The 14,911-nt window shown below is 41.8% G+C and overlaps 1 protein-coding gene across 14 annotated transcripts in view; it reads left to right on the forward strand.

Moving 5' to 3' along the window:
• The window catches only part of HEATR5A (HEAT repeat containing 5A), a 126,359-nt gene that overhangs the window by 93,409 nt on the left and 18,039 nt on the right, over nucleotides 1-14,911 (forward strand). For all 14 annotated transcript variants that reach the window (XM_075926962.1, XM_075926964.1, XM_075926967.1 and 11 more), the window contains 4 exons: nucleotides 507-740; nucleotides 1,528-1,709; nucleotides 4,791-4,859; nucleotides 9,979-10,158. In XM_075926962.1, the coding sequence (XP_075783077.1) occupies nucleotides 507-740; nucleotides 1,528-1,709; nucleotides 4,791-4,859; nucleotides 9,979-10,158 (665 nt within the window). The remainder of the gene's footprint in view (nucleotides 1-506; nucleotides 741-1,527; nucleotides 1,710-4,790; nucleotides 4,860-9,978; nucleotides 10,159-14,911) is intronic.

Below are 14,911 nucleotides of genomic sequence, written 5' to 3' on the forward strand. Positions count from 1 at the left end.
GATATGGATTTTTGACATCATGGAGGCTTGGAATAGCTATTAAAAAATTTCAGTTACCTCTGTGCCTAGATTTTAATTATTCCCATAGCAGACATAAAAAGCAGTAAACACTAGGGCTCTGAAGCCCTTTGGGGTTCCAGAAGAAAATTGCCTCAAGGTATTGACTCTCTATTATTAAAGGTGGGAATGATTCAGAGCTATGCGTCTAAATGAATCATTCGGAGCAGAATGAAGTAGTTACCCTGTTGAATATTCTGAATGGACTGGATTCCAAGCATGGAGAACAAATGACAAGGAGGAAGTACAAAGAGAGGCTCTTAGGGAATATTGTGTTCAGATAGAAGCTATTCCCCCACTGCAGGGACCTTAAAAGCCACAACATATTTTCTACAGTTTCTAGCACTGTTACACTGTGAGTGGCTAGCACTTACTGGTCAGTGATGTGTTTTGAATTCCTTCAGTAATCAGTTGTGTTCCTTCCCTTTTTGGTATTTTTAAAAATTTAGATTTCACCTCAGTAGCTTCAGTGGATACTACCCAAGAAGAGGAGGGAGCTAAAGACGATGATGTGTTAACCTCTGAAAGCGATGAGAAACCCCACCCTTTCACTAATCCAAAATGGTCCACTAGAGTTTTTGCTGCAGAATGTGTTTGTAAAATTATCAACCACTGTGAAAATGCTGGCAGAGCACATTTTGATATAACACTGGCTCAGGAAAGGAAACAAAGGGATTCAAGAGGTATGTGTTCAATTAACTGAGATGCTGAGAGAATTTTATAGAATGCAAAGAACACAACATTTTTTTTTAACATTTAACTATAGATTTCTATAACTACAGATTTCTTAATAACATCTGTTGCAGCCTTTAATTAAAATGATTAGAAGCCTGCATTTCTCAAGGTACAGAGCAATGGTAAATTAGTCATAATATTAGCATATAATTGCAGTGTTGACACTCACCCAGCTGTTGTAACATGACATGCAAATAGTGAACCATTGTTCCTATAGAAAACATTGGCAGCTAGAAGCGATAACTGGTGCCTGTGTACTGCAACACAATTTTGTAATCTAGGAATATTCAAGAAAACTAGTGTCACTGCTCTGTTTGTTCCATAATCTGCATAATTACCAGTGAACACACCACTAATTTTCTGTGCTTCCCATGATGATTTGAAGATGTCGATCCCTCAAAATCACTATGGAAATTTGCCTCAAATCTAGAGGTTTTTATTTCCTTCAGATTTTTAAATTGCGGGAAAATATTGGCTGATATTGCGTGACTAGGGCATAGACAAAAAGTGCTGGTTTGAAAGTTAAGAGAACTCTTAACTGTAGATTCTCTGAGGCGTAAGAGCTCTTTTTTAGAATCCACTATATGGTAGTACTCACAACTGTTATGCTACTGGAAATAAATAAATAAATAAATAAAGCTCCCATGGCATATGGTAAAATAGAAACAATTGCATTATCTTTAATTAAACTTTGAAATAAATTAGTTTTTATTAAATGATCTTTTTTTTCCCCAGATGACTTTTTGGTTTTGCATTTAGCTGACTTGATCCGCATGGCTTTTATGGCTGCCACAGATCATAGTGACCAGCTCCGTCTTTCTGGGCTTCAGACATTGTTAATCATTGTTCGGAGGTTTGCAACTGTTCCAGAACCAGAGTTTCCTGGTCATGTGATTCTGGAGCAATATCAAGCCAATGTAAGAACCTATTGCTTATAAAAATTATATTTTAAGAAATTGGGAATTTGATAATTAAGAGAAGATTTGCAGTAGCTAGCTCTGTAATCAGTGTTCGCTTTGTCCTTGGAACTGTTACACTGATTTTCACTTTGGGGCTGAAATTTTCTGTGCTTGCTTAGACCAAAGATTTTGGGTTTGAAAGTGTACACGTGATCAGTTCATTTCAAATCTAGAGAAATGGTTAAAAAAAACCTACATTCATGTAATTCAACTTGCCATATCTTTACAACTTCTTACTTAATGAGCAGAGTCTTCCATGAAGAAAAGTCACTTCATAGATCTGATGAGTAAATAAGTCTTGCATTGTCCCTTAAATCTTTATTATCCAATCATAACACAAGCAAACAAGGATTCCACTTTCTCCATCACTGCTAATCCTCATTTCTCCAAAAGCCCTGTGAAAATAGATGGGCTTCACAGTGACCTGAAGATCAGTAGAGTTGGGCTATTTCAGACTGAGGATGTGTAAGTTATTTAAGACGTTCTCCTCCCAGGCTCTCTTCTTCTTTAAACTGAGGGATCTCCAAATCAAGTTCCTCTGTTGAATTAGTGTTGCATGGAAGAGGCAGCAGATTGGAAGCCATTTAGGGCTTTGTAAGCTGTAACCAACACCTTTAAGCTCCAGTTGGCAACCAGTAAGCAAGCCACTCTAGAAAACAAAGCACTAGAGAAAGTGTATTAGCCCACTTATAGGTTGCTGTATTCTTGCTTGAGTTTTGGTTTCCTGAAATATTTTATGATTTAGTTTCACAAAGAGGTCTTGAAATAATTTAATTTTGAAGTGACAGAAGTGTGGACTGCAATAATAAGATCTACCAGATGTTATATAGGACACTTAACTACATCATCTGGACTGATAGAAATGGACACGCACAACTTGATATTACCATTTCACCTTCCTGGGTTTCCCTGGTAGTCCTTTAGAGGAGTGGAAGGAGACTTTGTAGACTCTCACATTGACTTATCCAGAAGAGGAACTGGCTATTTGTTCCTGCCACGTAAGACAAGACACTAATACTTAGGCTTGCCAGGTGTCCGGTATTGACCTAAAATGTCCGGTATTTTCTGGCTTTTTTCCCCCTGCCAGGAGGTGAAAATACTGGACACCTGGCAACCCTACAACACGCTCAGCAACTGGGCCCGCTTTTTGCTCAACAAGTTTGGTCTCTCCCTTTCCCTCCCTCCCCCCCCCCCCCCAACAGATTTTTTTTCCCCCGGTGGGTTTTTTTGGGGGGTGGGTTAGGAGGTTCGGTATTTTTGGTTAAACCATCTGGCAACCCTACTAATACTTTTATAATCAGCAGTATCTAAACCCACAAATAGTGTTGATATGGGCATCTGATCTTCATTTAATAGTGTTAGGATTTCATCTAATGATGTAACCAGCTTTAGCTTTTTGCTATACTTCTGTCTCATAAAACGATAGGTGTCCAGGAGATCTCCAGCCATTAGCTACTCTGAGATTTGTGTCACCACAACCTGTTCAATAATATTTCACTAGAAAGGAAAGAAAATATCTATAGGATAGCTATTTGGCAAGATTTTCAACATCAAACAAGGGCTTTTTGAGTAAAGCCCACACAGAATTCCTTAAAGGAAAACAACACATTGAACCCAATCAGGAAGGAGTTACCCATTTCACTTATAAATCCAGCTCCTCTCTGTTGTCTGCACCAGCCATAATGGACATAAGTGTGAAAAACACAGGCTTTGGCTTGCATTGCTCCCCATGTTTCTGTTACCACAGACAGCTAAATTAGCAGAAACTTCATTTACAACAAATTTGAAGATGGAGACTGTACAGATACTTTGGAAACAAAGAATTCCTGTTTGCATCCTGCATAGCATTACTTACGACTTCAAAAAAACCTTTGACACACAGTCAGTCACTCAGCATGAGATGTGAACATTTTGAATCATCAGGGAAAATTTTCCTTCTGTTGCCTCCAGTGAACGTAAAGCTCAGCACTAAGGATTGGTGAAATCCATGTGTCTTGATCCATACCTCGTTCTTTGTTAAATGAATGGGATCTGTATTTTGTCTTTCTGACTTCCAGAGGAACACAAATTAAAATCTGTTTGTGCTAATTAATAATACTATTCTGCTTTCTTTTCCTTAAACCCAAGTTCCCCTTACATAAGGAAATGCCACTTCTTATTAAGCGTCTTTAGGTCTATCAAGATTTGGAGTAATGTTTTGTTAGTTTTGGGAAGTTGTTTATTGGGTCGGGAGTTCAAGGAGGGAGAAGCTTTCTTTGTTCTGATGTTAAGATGCTAGCAAACAGAGGAAACAAGCTTCTAATCTCACTGTTGCAGAGAGGAAACAATCTCTTTTATGGTAAAAGCATAATTGTTTTGTCAGATTGCTCCTCAGTCTTGCCCTTTTTCTATCTTCCTCCAAATATTCTTCATGCCCATCAGTGAGGTATCTAGCTACAGAACTAGTCGGTATTTCTTAGACAACACTATCGTAGGATTCCAAGTAACACCTGGCAGCTAGCTACTAGAGGGAACAATATAGTTCTCCAACAAGAATGTAACTAACTTCCAATCATTCTCTCAAATCATGGTATAGATAGAAATATAGACATTGGCTTGCTCCGGGCCCAGAGGAGTGCTCAACCTTTGACCCCACCTCTTTCCACTCCTGCTTCACCCCTTCTGCCAAGTCCCCACCCTGGCCTCACCTGTTTATGCCCCCCACTTGCCTCTTCCCCTGCTGTTCCTGCCCCTTCCCCTGAGCATGCCCTATTCCCATTCCTCCACATCGCAAAATAGCTGATTACGGTGAGCAGGAGGCACTGGAAGGGAAGGGGAGGAGTTGATCAGTGGAGTCATTGGCAGCGGCAGGTAGGAGGTGCTGGGTGGGGGGAAAAGCTGGCTGCCAGTGAGTGTGAAAAACACATTTTTTTTCCATAGGTGCTTTAGTCCCGGAGCACCCATGGAGTCAGCACCTATGGATAAAAGGGAAATTTACTATTTATGAGGAAAATTGAAAAAGGCCGTTATTTTGCTAAGTGCTGAATAATTTCTCTCTAGGTTGGAGCTGCTCTTCGACCCGCCTTTGCTCCAGAAACTCCACCCGATGTCACAGCAAAAGCATGTCAGGTAAGTGTTTAATGTGAGACACATTCTAAAAATTAAATGCCTCTGTGTGATGGACAGATGCATAGTTGTTGGAGTTTTTTTTAAGGCCAAAAGACTTAGCCCTGTTTTGAAGATTATCATTTATGAAGAAAAATGCCAAAAAATTACCATTATTAAAACAACTTACTTTCCAAAACTGACAATTGCACTGGATTGATTCAGCAGTGATGGCAGGAGGAGTGCAGCGGAGGTGCTGACAGGTCATTCTACCTTGAATAGTCCATTAGAATATATGCTAACTATCTATAATAAACAATCTGTTCTGTTTTGTGCACTGTGGTGCTTGGAGTACCTTTCTTAGACCCGAAAAAGAGCTCTGTGTAGGTTGGCTGTCGGTCCAATATAAGATATTAACACTTAGCAAAATGCTAATGCAGAGCAAAATTGGGGAACAGGAGGGAGGAAGAAGTGTGTGTGTGTTGGAAAAGTGGAGGTCTCAGGAAGGAGGCTTAGGCTCTGAAGAGAGCTTCCTGCATGCTGTGATTGGTTTGCACAGTTGGGTACAGTAACCAGAGTGTACTGGTGAATCTGGCTTCAAAAAATTTAAGGTTGATGCGATGTATCTTTGAAACATGAGAAATACCTGTGACAGGTTCTAGGATACCACAGAGCCCTCTGATCCACCAGCCTGGGCTCCCTCTCACACTGTGCTGCATACAGACAAGTAGAAACATACCCAGCTGCAGTTACAGCACGAACTAACAGTAGAAAGGCTGAAGCTAAGGTATCTCTCAGTTCCTCTGGCACACTCCAGATCATAAACCCAAAATTCTATCACATTGTACTTCAGAGGGAGTTGTACGGGGTAATATCATAGTATTTCCCCACCCTCTCCACTCCCCAGTGCAGCAGCTTCTTTGAGCTAAGATTCCTATGCACTTCACTCCAAGTTCACTAGATTAAAACATAAAATTAATTAGTTACAAGAGGTGTTAAGTGATTATAACAAACAAATCAAAGCAGATTACCTAGTAAATAAATAAAATTGCAAACTAAATCTAAGATACTACACAGATAGGATGTGAATCGGCAAATTCTAACCATAGCTGATACAAGCAGACTGCAGATTCTGAAGACACGCATTGCTTGGAATCCCCAGCACTTCCATACACAGATTAGGAATCCCTTTAGCCTATAGCTTGAGAAGGAGCTATACTGCAATTTAGGTGAGTACAGCTCGCCAATCTGAACAGAGATTCTAAGTTCATCCTCTCTGTCCCAGGTTACAAGTGGGTAGAACCATAAGATTCTCCTTTGTGAGGGTCTGCAGTCGATTGACAGTAATACTTCATATTTGGAAATGCAATGAAAATCAATTTTATTGCCACGGGAATAACGATTACAAAAACCACAAAGAATATGGAACTAAGAACACAGAGGGTATGTCTACACTGCATTCCTCTTTCGAGAGAGGAGTGCAAATGCAGCTGAGTGAAATTGCAAATGAAGTGTGGATTTGAATTTCCCGTGCTTCATTTGCATAATCGCATCTGGGCACTATTTCGAAATACCCTATTTTGAAAAAAGAAACGCTGTCTAGACGCAGTTATTTCGAAAGAAAACCCTTCTTTCTAAATTACCCTTAAACCTCATTTTATAAGTGTAAACGTACCCAGATTAACTGAATTGCTTCCACAGATGGCATTAACAAAACCAAACTAAAACTTATCTAAGTATACAGATACTAGTTATCTAAGCATTTCATACCCACAGGATCTTATTTTCCCCAAAGGTTGGGCATGGAAGGACTAGCTTCCCTTTCTTGAAAAGCCTTGGAGCACGTGGAGTATGAGATACCTAAAAGCAATATTTAAACAACATAAAAAGAAGCATGATAGAAATATAAAGATAGAATAGAGTTAAGTATTTGGTTTCTGACCTCAAGAGAATCAGGTTACCCTCCAGAGCAGGCTCTGTCAGTGACGGCTGCAGCAGCCTTGACTTCCCTTATCCCTGGATTTGTTTACCCTGTTGGCACCAAAATGGTCCAGATGTTCAACCCCTTGCCCAGAGTTGGGTTTGATATCCTAAGATTTCTGTGGGTACCTGTATCTGATTGGAAGAAATATGGGGGTGGCCCATAAATATGCATTAGAGAAGAGTGACATTTTCTTGGACCAAATCCTGAAACAACCAGGAACAGCTGGAACACTGCAGTTAGGTACAGGAAATATGGCACTTTTAGTTTTGTGGAAGTCTAAAATTCAGTTGGTGGAAGGGTTTCAGATTGTGCTTACTTGTTTCAATTATGTAATGGTCCCCCAAATGCATGTCAAGCTAACTACAAAGCCTTACACAATACACATCTTGAAAAATATCAAGAAATAAATCTTAACTTTTCAACTACCATATTTGTGCTAAAGCTAAATCATTCAGAAGAATTAACTCTGTAGATCTCTTGCATTAGTAGCACGCTAAAAAATATTAAAAGGGTAGAAAAAAGTATATCTTTTAGCAGTCTACAAGCCTGGGTCCAGCACTTCCCCCAGTTCAGTCTTTGTTCCTCAGGTGTTCCAGAGCCACTTATGTGGGGGTGAAGAACAACAGATGACATCACTCCCAGCCTTGTTTAGTGTTAGCATATGGAAGGAAACCTTTGTTTCTAAACTTAGTTTCCAGATGAGTTTGTGGGAAAAATACTGCCATCCTAAGATGGAGTCCAGAATCACGTGTTCTGGTCACATGTTCTTATAGAGTGTGGGGGTGAGAACCTTTTTTGGATCGGGGGTTTCTGACCCACAGAAAAATCAGTTGGGAGCCCACACATAAGTGAGAAGCACAAAACAAAACAAAAACCTTTACTGAGCTACCCTCCAAGTAAGAAGGATGGGAAGAGAGAGAGACACTTGCCTCCCTTCCCTCATGCTCCAGCCTCACAAGGAGTGAGAGGGACTCCTGAGATTCAGGACTGTCTTCCCTCCAGGGCCAGACTCTTCCGGGAGCCCAGGGCTAGTAGATTGGGGGGGGGGAGTGCCAAAAAAGGAGGATTCAATGTGGGAAGGGGCTTCCAAAGTGCAGGATCAGGGTGGGAATAGGGTGCAGGAGCCAGTGTGGGGGTGCAGGGTTTGAGCAAGGAAGTAGGGTGCAGAAGCAGGGTCTGGGCAGGAGAGAGAGTGTGGGAAGGGGCGGGGGATTGGGGCACCTAAGTGGTGAAGCTTCAGGAGGAGTACAGGTGGCTCTGCAGACTCCACTACCTCCCACTACTTCCTTTGGCTGTTGCTCCAGTGGGAGCTACAGGGATGGAGCCTGTGAGCACAGGGACATAACTCCCTGCACTGCTATTTCCCCAGCCCTTTCTCCTCCCCCTCCATTCCTCCTAGGCAGAACTCGCAGACTGGTTGAGGCCCATGACTCTTGCCTGCGAGGTTCAGGGCTCCCCATCCTTGCCGTGGGGATTCAGCCGCTCATGCTCCAGCCACACGTGAGAGTGCCCCAAGCCTCATGGGCCAGATCTAGGCAAGCTCCAGGTTGGATCCGGTCTGCAGCCCATATGTTCCCCATCCCTGTTGTAGAGTCAGAGCAGCTATTACTTTCAAGATATTTGGAGTATTCTCAAGAGATAAGCATCTCTTAAGGTGGTGGGAGAGAAGCATCTCTTAAGATCTGTTATTTTCCCTACTGACTCTCTGCTCTGAATAGGCCCTTCCCAACCAGATGTCTAGTCTGAAAGTATCTTGTCTACTGTGTGTTACCCGGGTATAACTAAATTTGAAGTACAGATACTTAGTATTTATAACTTCAGATATATAAATGATACATGTATACAAAGGATAATTCTATTCAACAAAGCATAACTTTTCCAGTGACACCTTACGTGACCCATCTTACATAAAATAGTATCACAGGACTGTAAGGAACCTTGAGAGATCATCTAGTTCAGCCCCAATACGCATGGCAGGACCAAGCATTCTCTCTAGACCATCCCTTACAGGTCTTTGTCTGACCTGCTCTTAAAAGCTCCAATAATGGATATTGCCCAGATTCCACAGGCAGTGTATTCCAGGACTTAACCACCCTGATAGGAAGTTTTTTCTAATGTCCATCTTAAACCTCCCTTGCTGCAATTTGAGCCCATTGCTTCTTGTCCTATCCTCAGAGGCGAAGAACAACAAGTTTTCTCCTGCCCGATCTGTCACAATTTTTGTTGGTTCTCTTTGCACTTTCTCCAGTTTGTCCACATCTTTCCTGAAATATGAGGTAAAATTGGACACAATAGTACTCCAGTTGTGTTCTAATCAGTGCAGAGTAAAACACAGATTAAAATTTTGTTAAATTGGAGTTAACTGAAGAGTAAAAACGTGACTATAGTTTATATTTATTTTCAAAAGAAGCACTATCAATCCAGAAAATTAAGTTAAGGTTAAATTTTAAAACTTTACAACTCTAGCAGGGAAAAAAATGAAAAAATCCAAATGTTTTAAAAGTTCATTTTAATCTGGAACTCCAAACACTGTTATGCATTAATCATAATTATATGGTTATATTATAACATAACGATAAGGAAGAATTATATTGTATATATTAACTTAATAGTGTGTTTAATATTTTAGCACATATTTTAGGCATAATGAAATAACTTTGTACAAATTACAGTGACTTCAATAACTTTAAACTTTGAATTTCCTTTTTTTTCCTAGGGAAAGGGATAATTGTGACATCCTTCATGTGATTGGCCCTAAATTAGTGATACTCATCATTGTTTTTAATTTGAGACTAACTATACTAACTATGCCAGTTCTGCCTATTTGGTTTTCCCTTTAATATTTTCTTACCCTTTGTTCCTTATTTGCCTCCCCCTTCCATTTTTTTTCCTTCCCTTCTCCCCTGTTTATTTTGGGTCTGCACATCCTAAACTCAATACTGCAGTCATCTGAAGAAGTGAGCTGTGCCTATGAAAGCTCATGATACCATTGTCATGTTTTGTTAATCTATTAAGTCCTACCAGACCATTTGTTGTTTTTAAAGTTTATACTATACCGGACTGGGGGGAAAGCTTATTTAATAACTTTACAAATAAAACTCAACTATTTAAATTGGTTTTTTTGTTCAAGTGATCACATTTTCTATTGTGCATTGCTAGGTTTGCAGTGCTTGGATAGCAAGTGGTGTAGTCAGTGACTTTAATGACCTTCGAAGGGTTCATCAATTGCTCATCTCATCCTTGACAAAAGTACAAGCTGGAAAAGAAGCACAAAGTCAGCTGTACAATGAAAGTGCCTCAACTATGGAGATATTGGCTGTACTCAAAGCATGGGCAGAGGTTAGTAATTTAGATTTATGACAGGACTCTTGGTAACTGTAAAATTAAAGTATTGAGCTGCTCTTTCAGGCATAATGAAATAACTTTGTACAAATTACAGTGACTACAAGTTTGCTATTCTCTACTGCAGCGTTTCCCAAACTACGGGCCATGGCCCGGTACCGGACCTCAGCGTGGCTGCCGGGAGGGGAGCAGAGCGAGGCGTGCTGGGAGGGTGGGGGGGGGACTGGCTGCCGGGAAGCAGGGTTGGGGGCAGCAAGGCTGTCCCGCGGAGATGGGGGAGGCAGGTGGGCAGGCAGTGGAAGCAGGGTTGGGGGTAGCAGGGGTGTCCCGCAGAGATCTGGGTGGGTGGGCGGCGGAAGCAGAGTTGAGGATAGCGGGGCTGTCCCGTGGAGATCGGGGCAGGCGGCCGGGCGGCAGAAGCAGGGTTGCGGGCAGCGGGGCTATCCAGCAGAGATCAGGGAGGGCAGGCAGCGGAACCAGGCTGGACGGAGGGTGGGAGGCTGTCCGGGGGAGATTAGGAGGAGGAGGATGGGAGAACCAGGGCTGGATGGGGGCAGCAGAGCTGGACTGGGGAGATCAGGAGGAGAAGGGGGGGCAGCGGGACTGACCCAAGCCCATGCAGACCCTGGCAGATGAATGAGTCTGGCCAGGGATTCCATTTTGCCCCTCCCTCCAGTAGTTGCGAACTGCCTGGCAGGTAGACACACTCAGGCAGCATGAGCACATCTACCAGCCAGGCAATTCGCAGCTAAGGACTGATACACCTAATTATATTAAAACTTACCTAAGTAGAAAATATCAGACATTTTATATTTCTAGTAATTTCTCAATTTGTTTCCGGACAAAGCCCCCAAATACCGGTACAAAACCAGACACCTAGCAACCCTGCCCCTCCTTGCATCTTCCCTCCTAGACAGATACCCTACCCCCAATCTGCTCCTGCTCCCGCCTCCTGGAGTGCCCATACGGCACCGGGTCCCCCAAGCCCTGACCCAGGCTGGGCGGAGGATACAGCCAGGTGAAACACTGAAAATGTATTCATTTTTCATTCTTTTTTAATATGCGTTTATATTTTTGGCCTGCAAAAAACAATACTGAAAAAAAACGGGTTCCAACTAAAGTAAAAAGTTTGGGAAACCCTGGATTAGCCAACTTTCTATCCATTTTATCTAATCCATATTCCCATAACTTGCTGGCAAGATTATTGTGGGTGACCGTATCAAAAGCTTTGCTAACGCTGGCACTGGGGGCTTTGGGAGGACCAGAAACAACTTATTTGAATATTCATCATTTGATTAATGAATATGCAAATATGCAAATGAATGTTACCGGTCCTCCAAAAGCTCGTGAATGGATTTACTGGTCCCCGTGTCAAAAAGTTTGGGATCTCCTGCTCTACTGAATTTACACACAACCAAATGCAGGGACACAGGCATATCCAATTTTGATAGAAGCAAAACATACTTTAAAATGAAAATTAAATGTGATCACAGAAGACCATTTTGAACTTTATAGAATAGTAGACTTGTTCTTCAACTGTAGTTGAACTTATAATACATAATGAAATAACTAGCAAGCTGCTTGCATTGAACATATTAATATTCCATACTAATTCCATATCAGTTTTAAATTTAGATGGCTTGGATACTTATGGATGTCCACTTCAGCGATCTATGTTGAATATACATCATTCATCAGTGAAGCTGTAAATTCTGTAACTGGCATTTAATTTGTCACAAGTAGGCTATGTAGGTGAACATGTCTCAGGCAAAGTGAATACATTTTGCATTTTGTGACTGTCTGCAAGTTGAGTTTTGACGTATGTGTGATCTCAGTGAGTTGGTACATATTGGCTCATTTGAACAACTGGCAGTTGTGCTGCCTTCAGAAATGGGCAGCTTTGAAAGCAGCACCACTGAGTAGCAATGCAGGAGAAAAGGTAATAATGGGGTGTTAAGCTTGCAGTTAATTCAGTTGGTATCGACCAAGTTTTCTTCTCCCTTCTCCCCCAATATTAAACAGTATCTATTTTTAAAACCACTTTTTTGCTTATAACAATAATTCAATAAAATATATTTTAATGTTAATTTAAAAGCGGTGAGAAACAGGAATTCATTTGAAATCTTAGATTATAAATTTAGCATTTAAAATTATGTTAAATATAAAAAAATGTGTTTTTAATTTATAAGGGGGATTGCACGCAAAGTCTTGCTGCCTGAAAGGGGTCACTGATATAAAACGTTTGAGATCCACTGCTTTTAATTTCCTCTCAGAAGTCCCCTTTATGCTGCTCTGGTTTGCCAGATTCTCTGGTCTTTTAAGGGCTGTCTGTCTTCCTGAATTTGTGCCCCAACCCTGAGCTCAGGATGCAAGAGGGAGCTCCAGACTGAGACAGAGGACTGTGCTGTGGCAGAGGGTGAGAGCTCTGGCTGGGGGTGCCATGAATGAGAGGATTGGGGCTCTGTGGTAGGGCCAGGTATGAGGAGGTTGGGTCTAGGTATGTAAAATTTTGTTTAATTGGTGAACAGGTTAAACGTAATGTTGAACCGGTTAACTGCTTATAGCGAGGCTGGGCGAGGGGCTGTGCTCCCTGTCTGTCACAGGTCCTACAGGGCTGCAGAAGACTCCTGCCTGTGGCGGGTAGGGAGCTGCTCCAGCCCTTACTGGTTAACCTTTTACATCCCTAGTTGGGGTGAAGGAGGGGGGTCCAGGCAGGAGGTTGGGGTGGGGCTGCAGGATGTTGATGGGAGTTAGTGCCGGAGAAGGCTGGGACAGGAGTTAGGGGCAGGCTCTGGGAGGTAATTTGAGTGTAGGAGGTGGTTCAGGGATGGTGCAGGAGGGGATGCAGAGCACTTACAGTAGGTAACTCCTGTTTGGTGGACTCCCTGCCTGCCCTGGACCCACACCACTGCCACTTCCAATAGCGGCCACATCTGGCACGACCCTGAAGCTTCACATTCTGCCATTGCCTGCAGGTACCTCCCCCATGGTTCCTAGCCAGTGAAAGCTACACACGTAGCAACTGCAAACAGCATGTAGACCTTCCCTGATTGCTGTGAGTTGGCAGCGACACTTGCAGCTCCACCACTTGTGTGCTCCAGACTCTGTTGAAAGGAGAAATTCCATTTATATGACTCATCTTCATGGGGGAGGAGGGCAAAATGGCAAATATCTTTGTCCTCTTTATCAACCCATGCTAGTCCATCCGATTTCGATGGAAATTTTTTGTTCGGCAAGACACAAGTTTTGTTGGCTATCAGCACTTCATATTAAATAAAGTTTCTCACCCATTTGGTTATTTACACTGTTGTAGAGGTTTACAGTACAACCAATTAAATGTTGTCTCATAATATAGGGTGTAGATGTGAGATTAACGCATGCAGCACTCAGAAGAATTCAATAAAATATTGAATAAAATATAACTCATTCTTATAATTCTGATAATTGTTTTAACTAATATTAATACATTTAAGAGTGATACTGACTCAAGTTATGTATTTGGCAGGGTTCCTTCCAAGCATGGGAACCTTGGCATGAGCTGTCACCTGGTCTGACAGTGTCACACTAAGATACAGCCTCTTCCCACTAAAACTTAAAAGGCTAAGTCTAGATACCATAGATGTAAGTTGGAAAAAATAAGTATTGTTTATCCCCATGTTGCAGATGGGAAAAATACGCGAAGAGAGATAAGGGTTCTTAAACTAGCTGGCTATCTATAGGGTAACAAGAAACATTCTGCAAATGCATTAGAAAACAAAAGAGGAAGATCAAGGACAGGTAGGCACATTACTCAGTAGGGCTATGTCTAGATTGCAAGCCTCTTTCGAAAGAGGCTCTTTCGAAAGATACTTTCGAAAGAGCCTCTTTCGAAAGAGAGCGTCTAGACTGCACGCGGAACTTTCGAAAAAGCAAGCCGCTTTTTCGAAAGAAAGCACCCAGTGAGTCTGGATGCTCTCTTTCTAAAAAGCCTGTTTGCTTTCAAGAATGCCTTTTTTTGAAAGAGCACTTTCGAAAGAAGGTGTTCTTCCTCGTGGAATTAGGTTTACCGCCGTCCAAAGAAAAGCCGCATTCTTTCGATTTAATTTCAAAAGAACGCGGCTGCAGTCTAGACGCAGGTGAAGTTTTTTCGAAAAAAGGCTACTTTTTTCAAAAAAAACCCTGAGTCTGGACACAGCCTAGGGGTAGAGACACAATATATTTCACTTTTCACCAAAAAGGCTAGTAGCAATTGGACAGCTAACATGTTGATTGCCAGTGAAAATGAGGTCAAATCTGAGGCTGAATTAGGGAAGAAACAAATGAAAAATTACTTGGTCAAGTTAGATATCTTCAAGTTGCCAGAGCCTGAATAAATATGTCCGAGAATACTCAAGGGCTGACAGGTAGGAACACAAAAGTTATATTACCTCTGTGTTTGGCATTGGTATGACTATTAATGGCATACTGTATCTGATTCTGATGTCTACAATTCAAGATGAATGATAATAAATTAGGATGGGTACAGAAAAGAGCCATGTGAATAATTAAAAGGATGGAACACGTGTCTTATAGTTTAGGCCCCGTGTCAGTGTTGGTTTTTTCATGGAAACATCGCAGGAAAATGTTTGAATTTCACATACTGACTCTGAAGTCCATTCTTCCTCTCTTCCCCAGCTGCTGTAATTTTTCCAGTAATGGGGAGACAGGAGCAGGCCATTCCAGCTTCTGCCTCCTTGCTGAGGCTGTGGCTACTCCTGGAAAATAAGTAGGC

This window comes from Pelodiscus sinensis, chromosome 4 (genome assembly GCF_049634645.1).
Source record: "Pelodiscus sinensis isolate JC-2024 chromosome 4, ASM4963464v1, whole genome shotgun sequence".
NCBI classification, from domain to species: Eukaryota; Metazoa; Chordata; order Testudines; family Trionychidae; genus Pelodiscus; species Pelodiscus sinensis.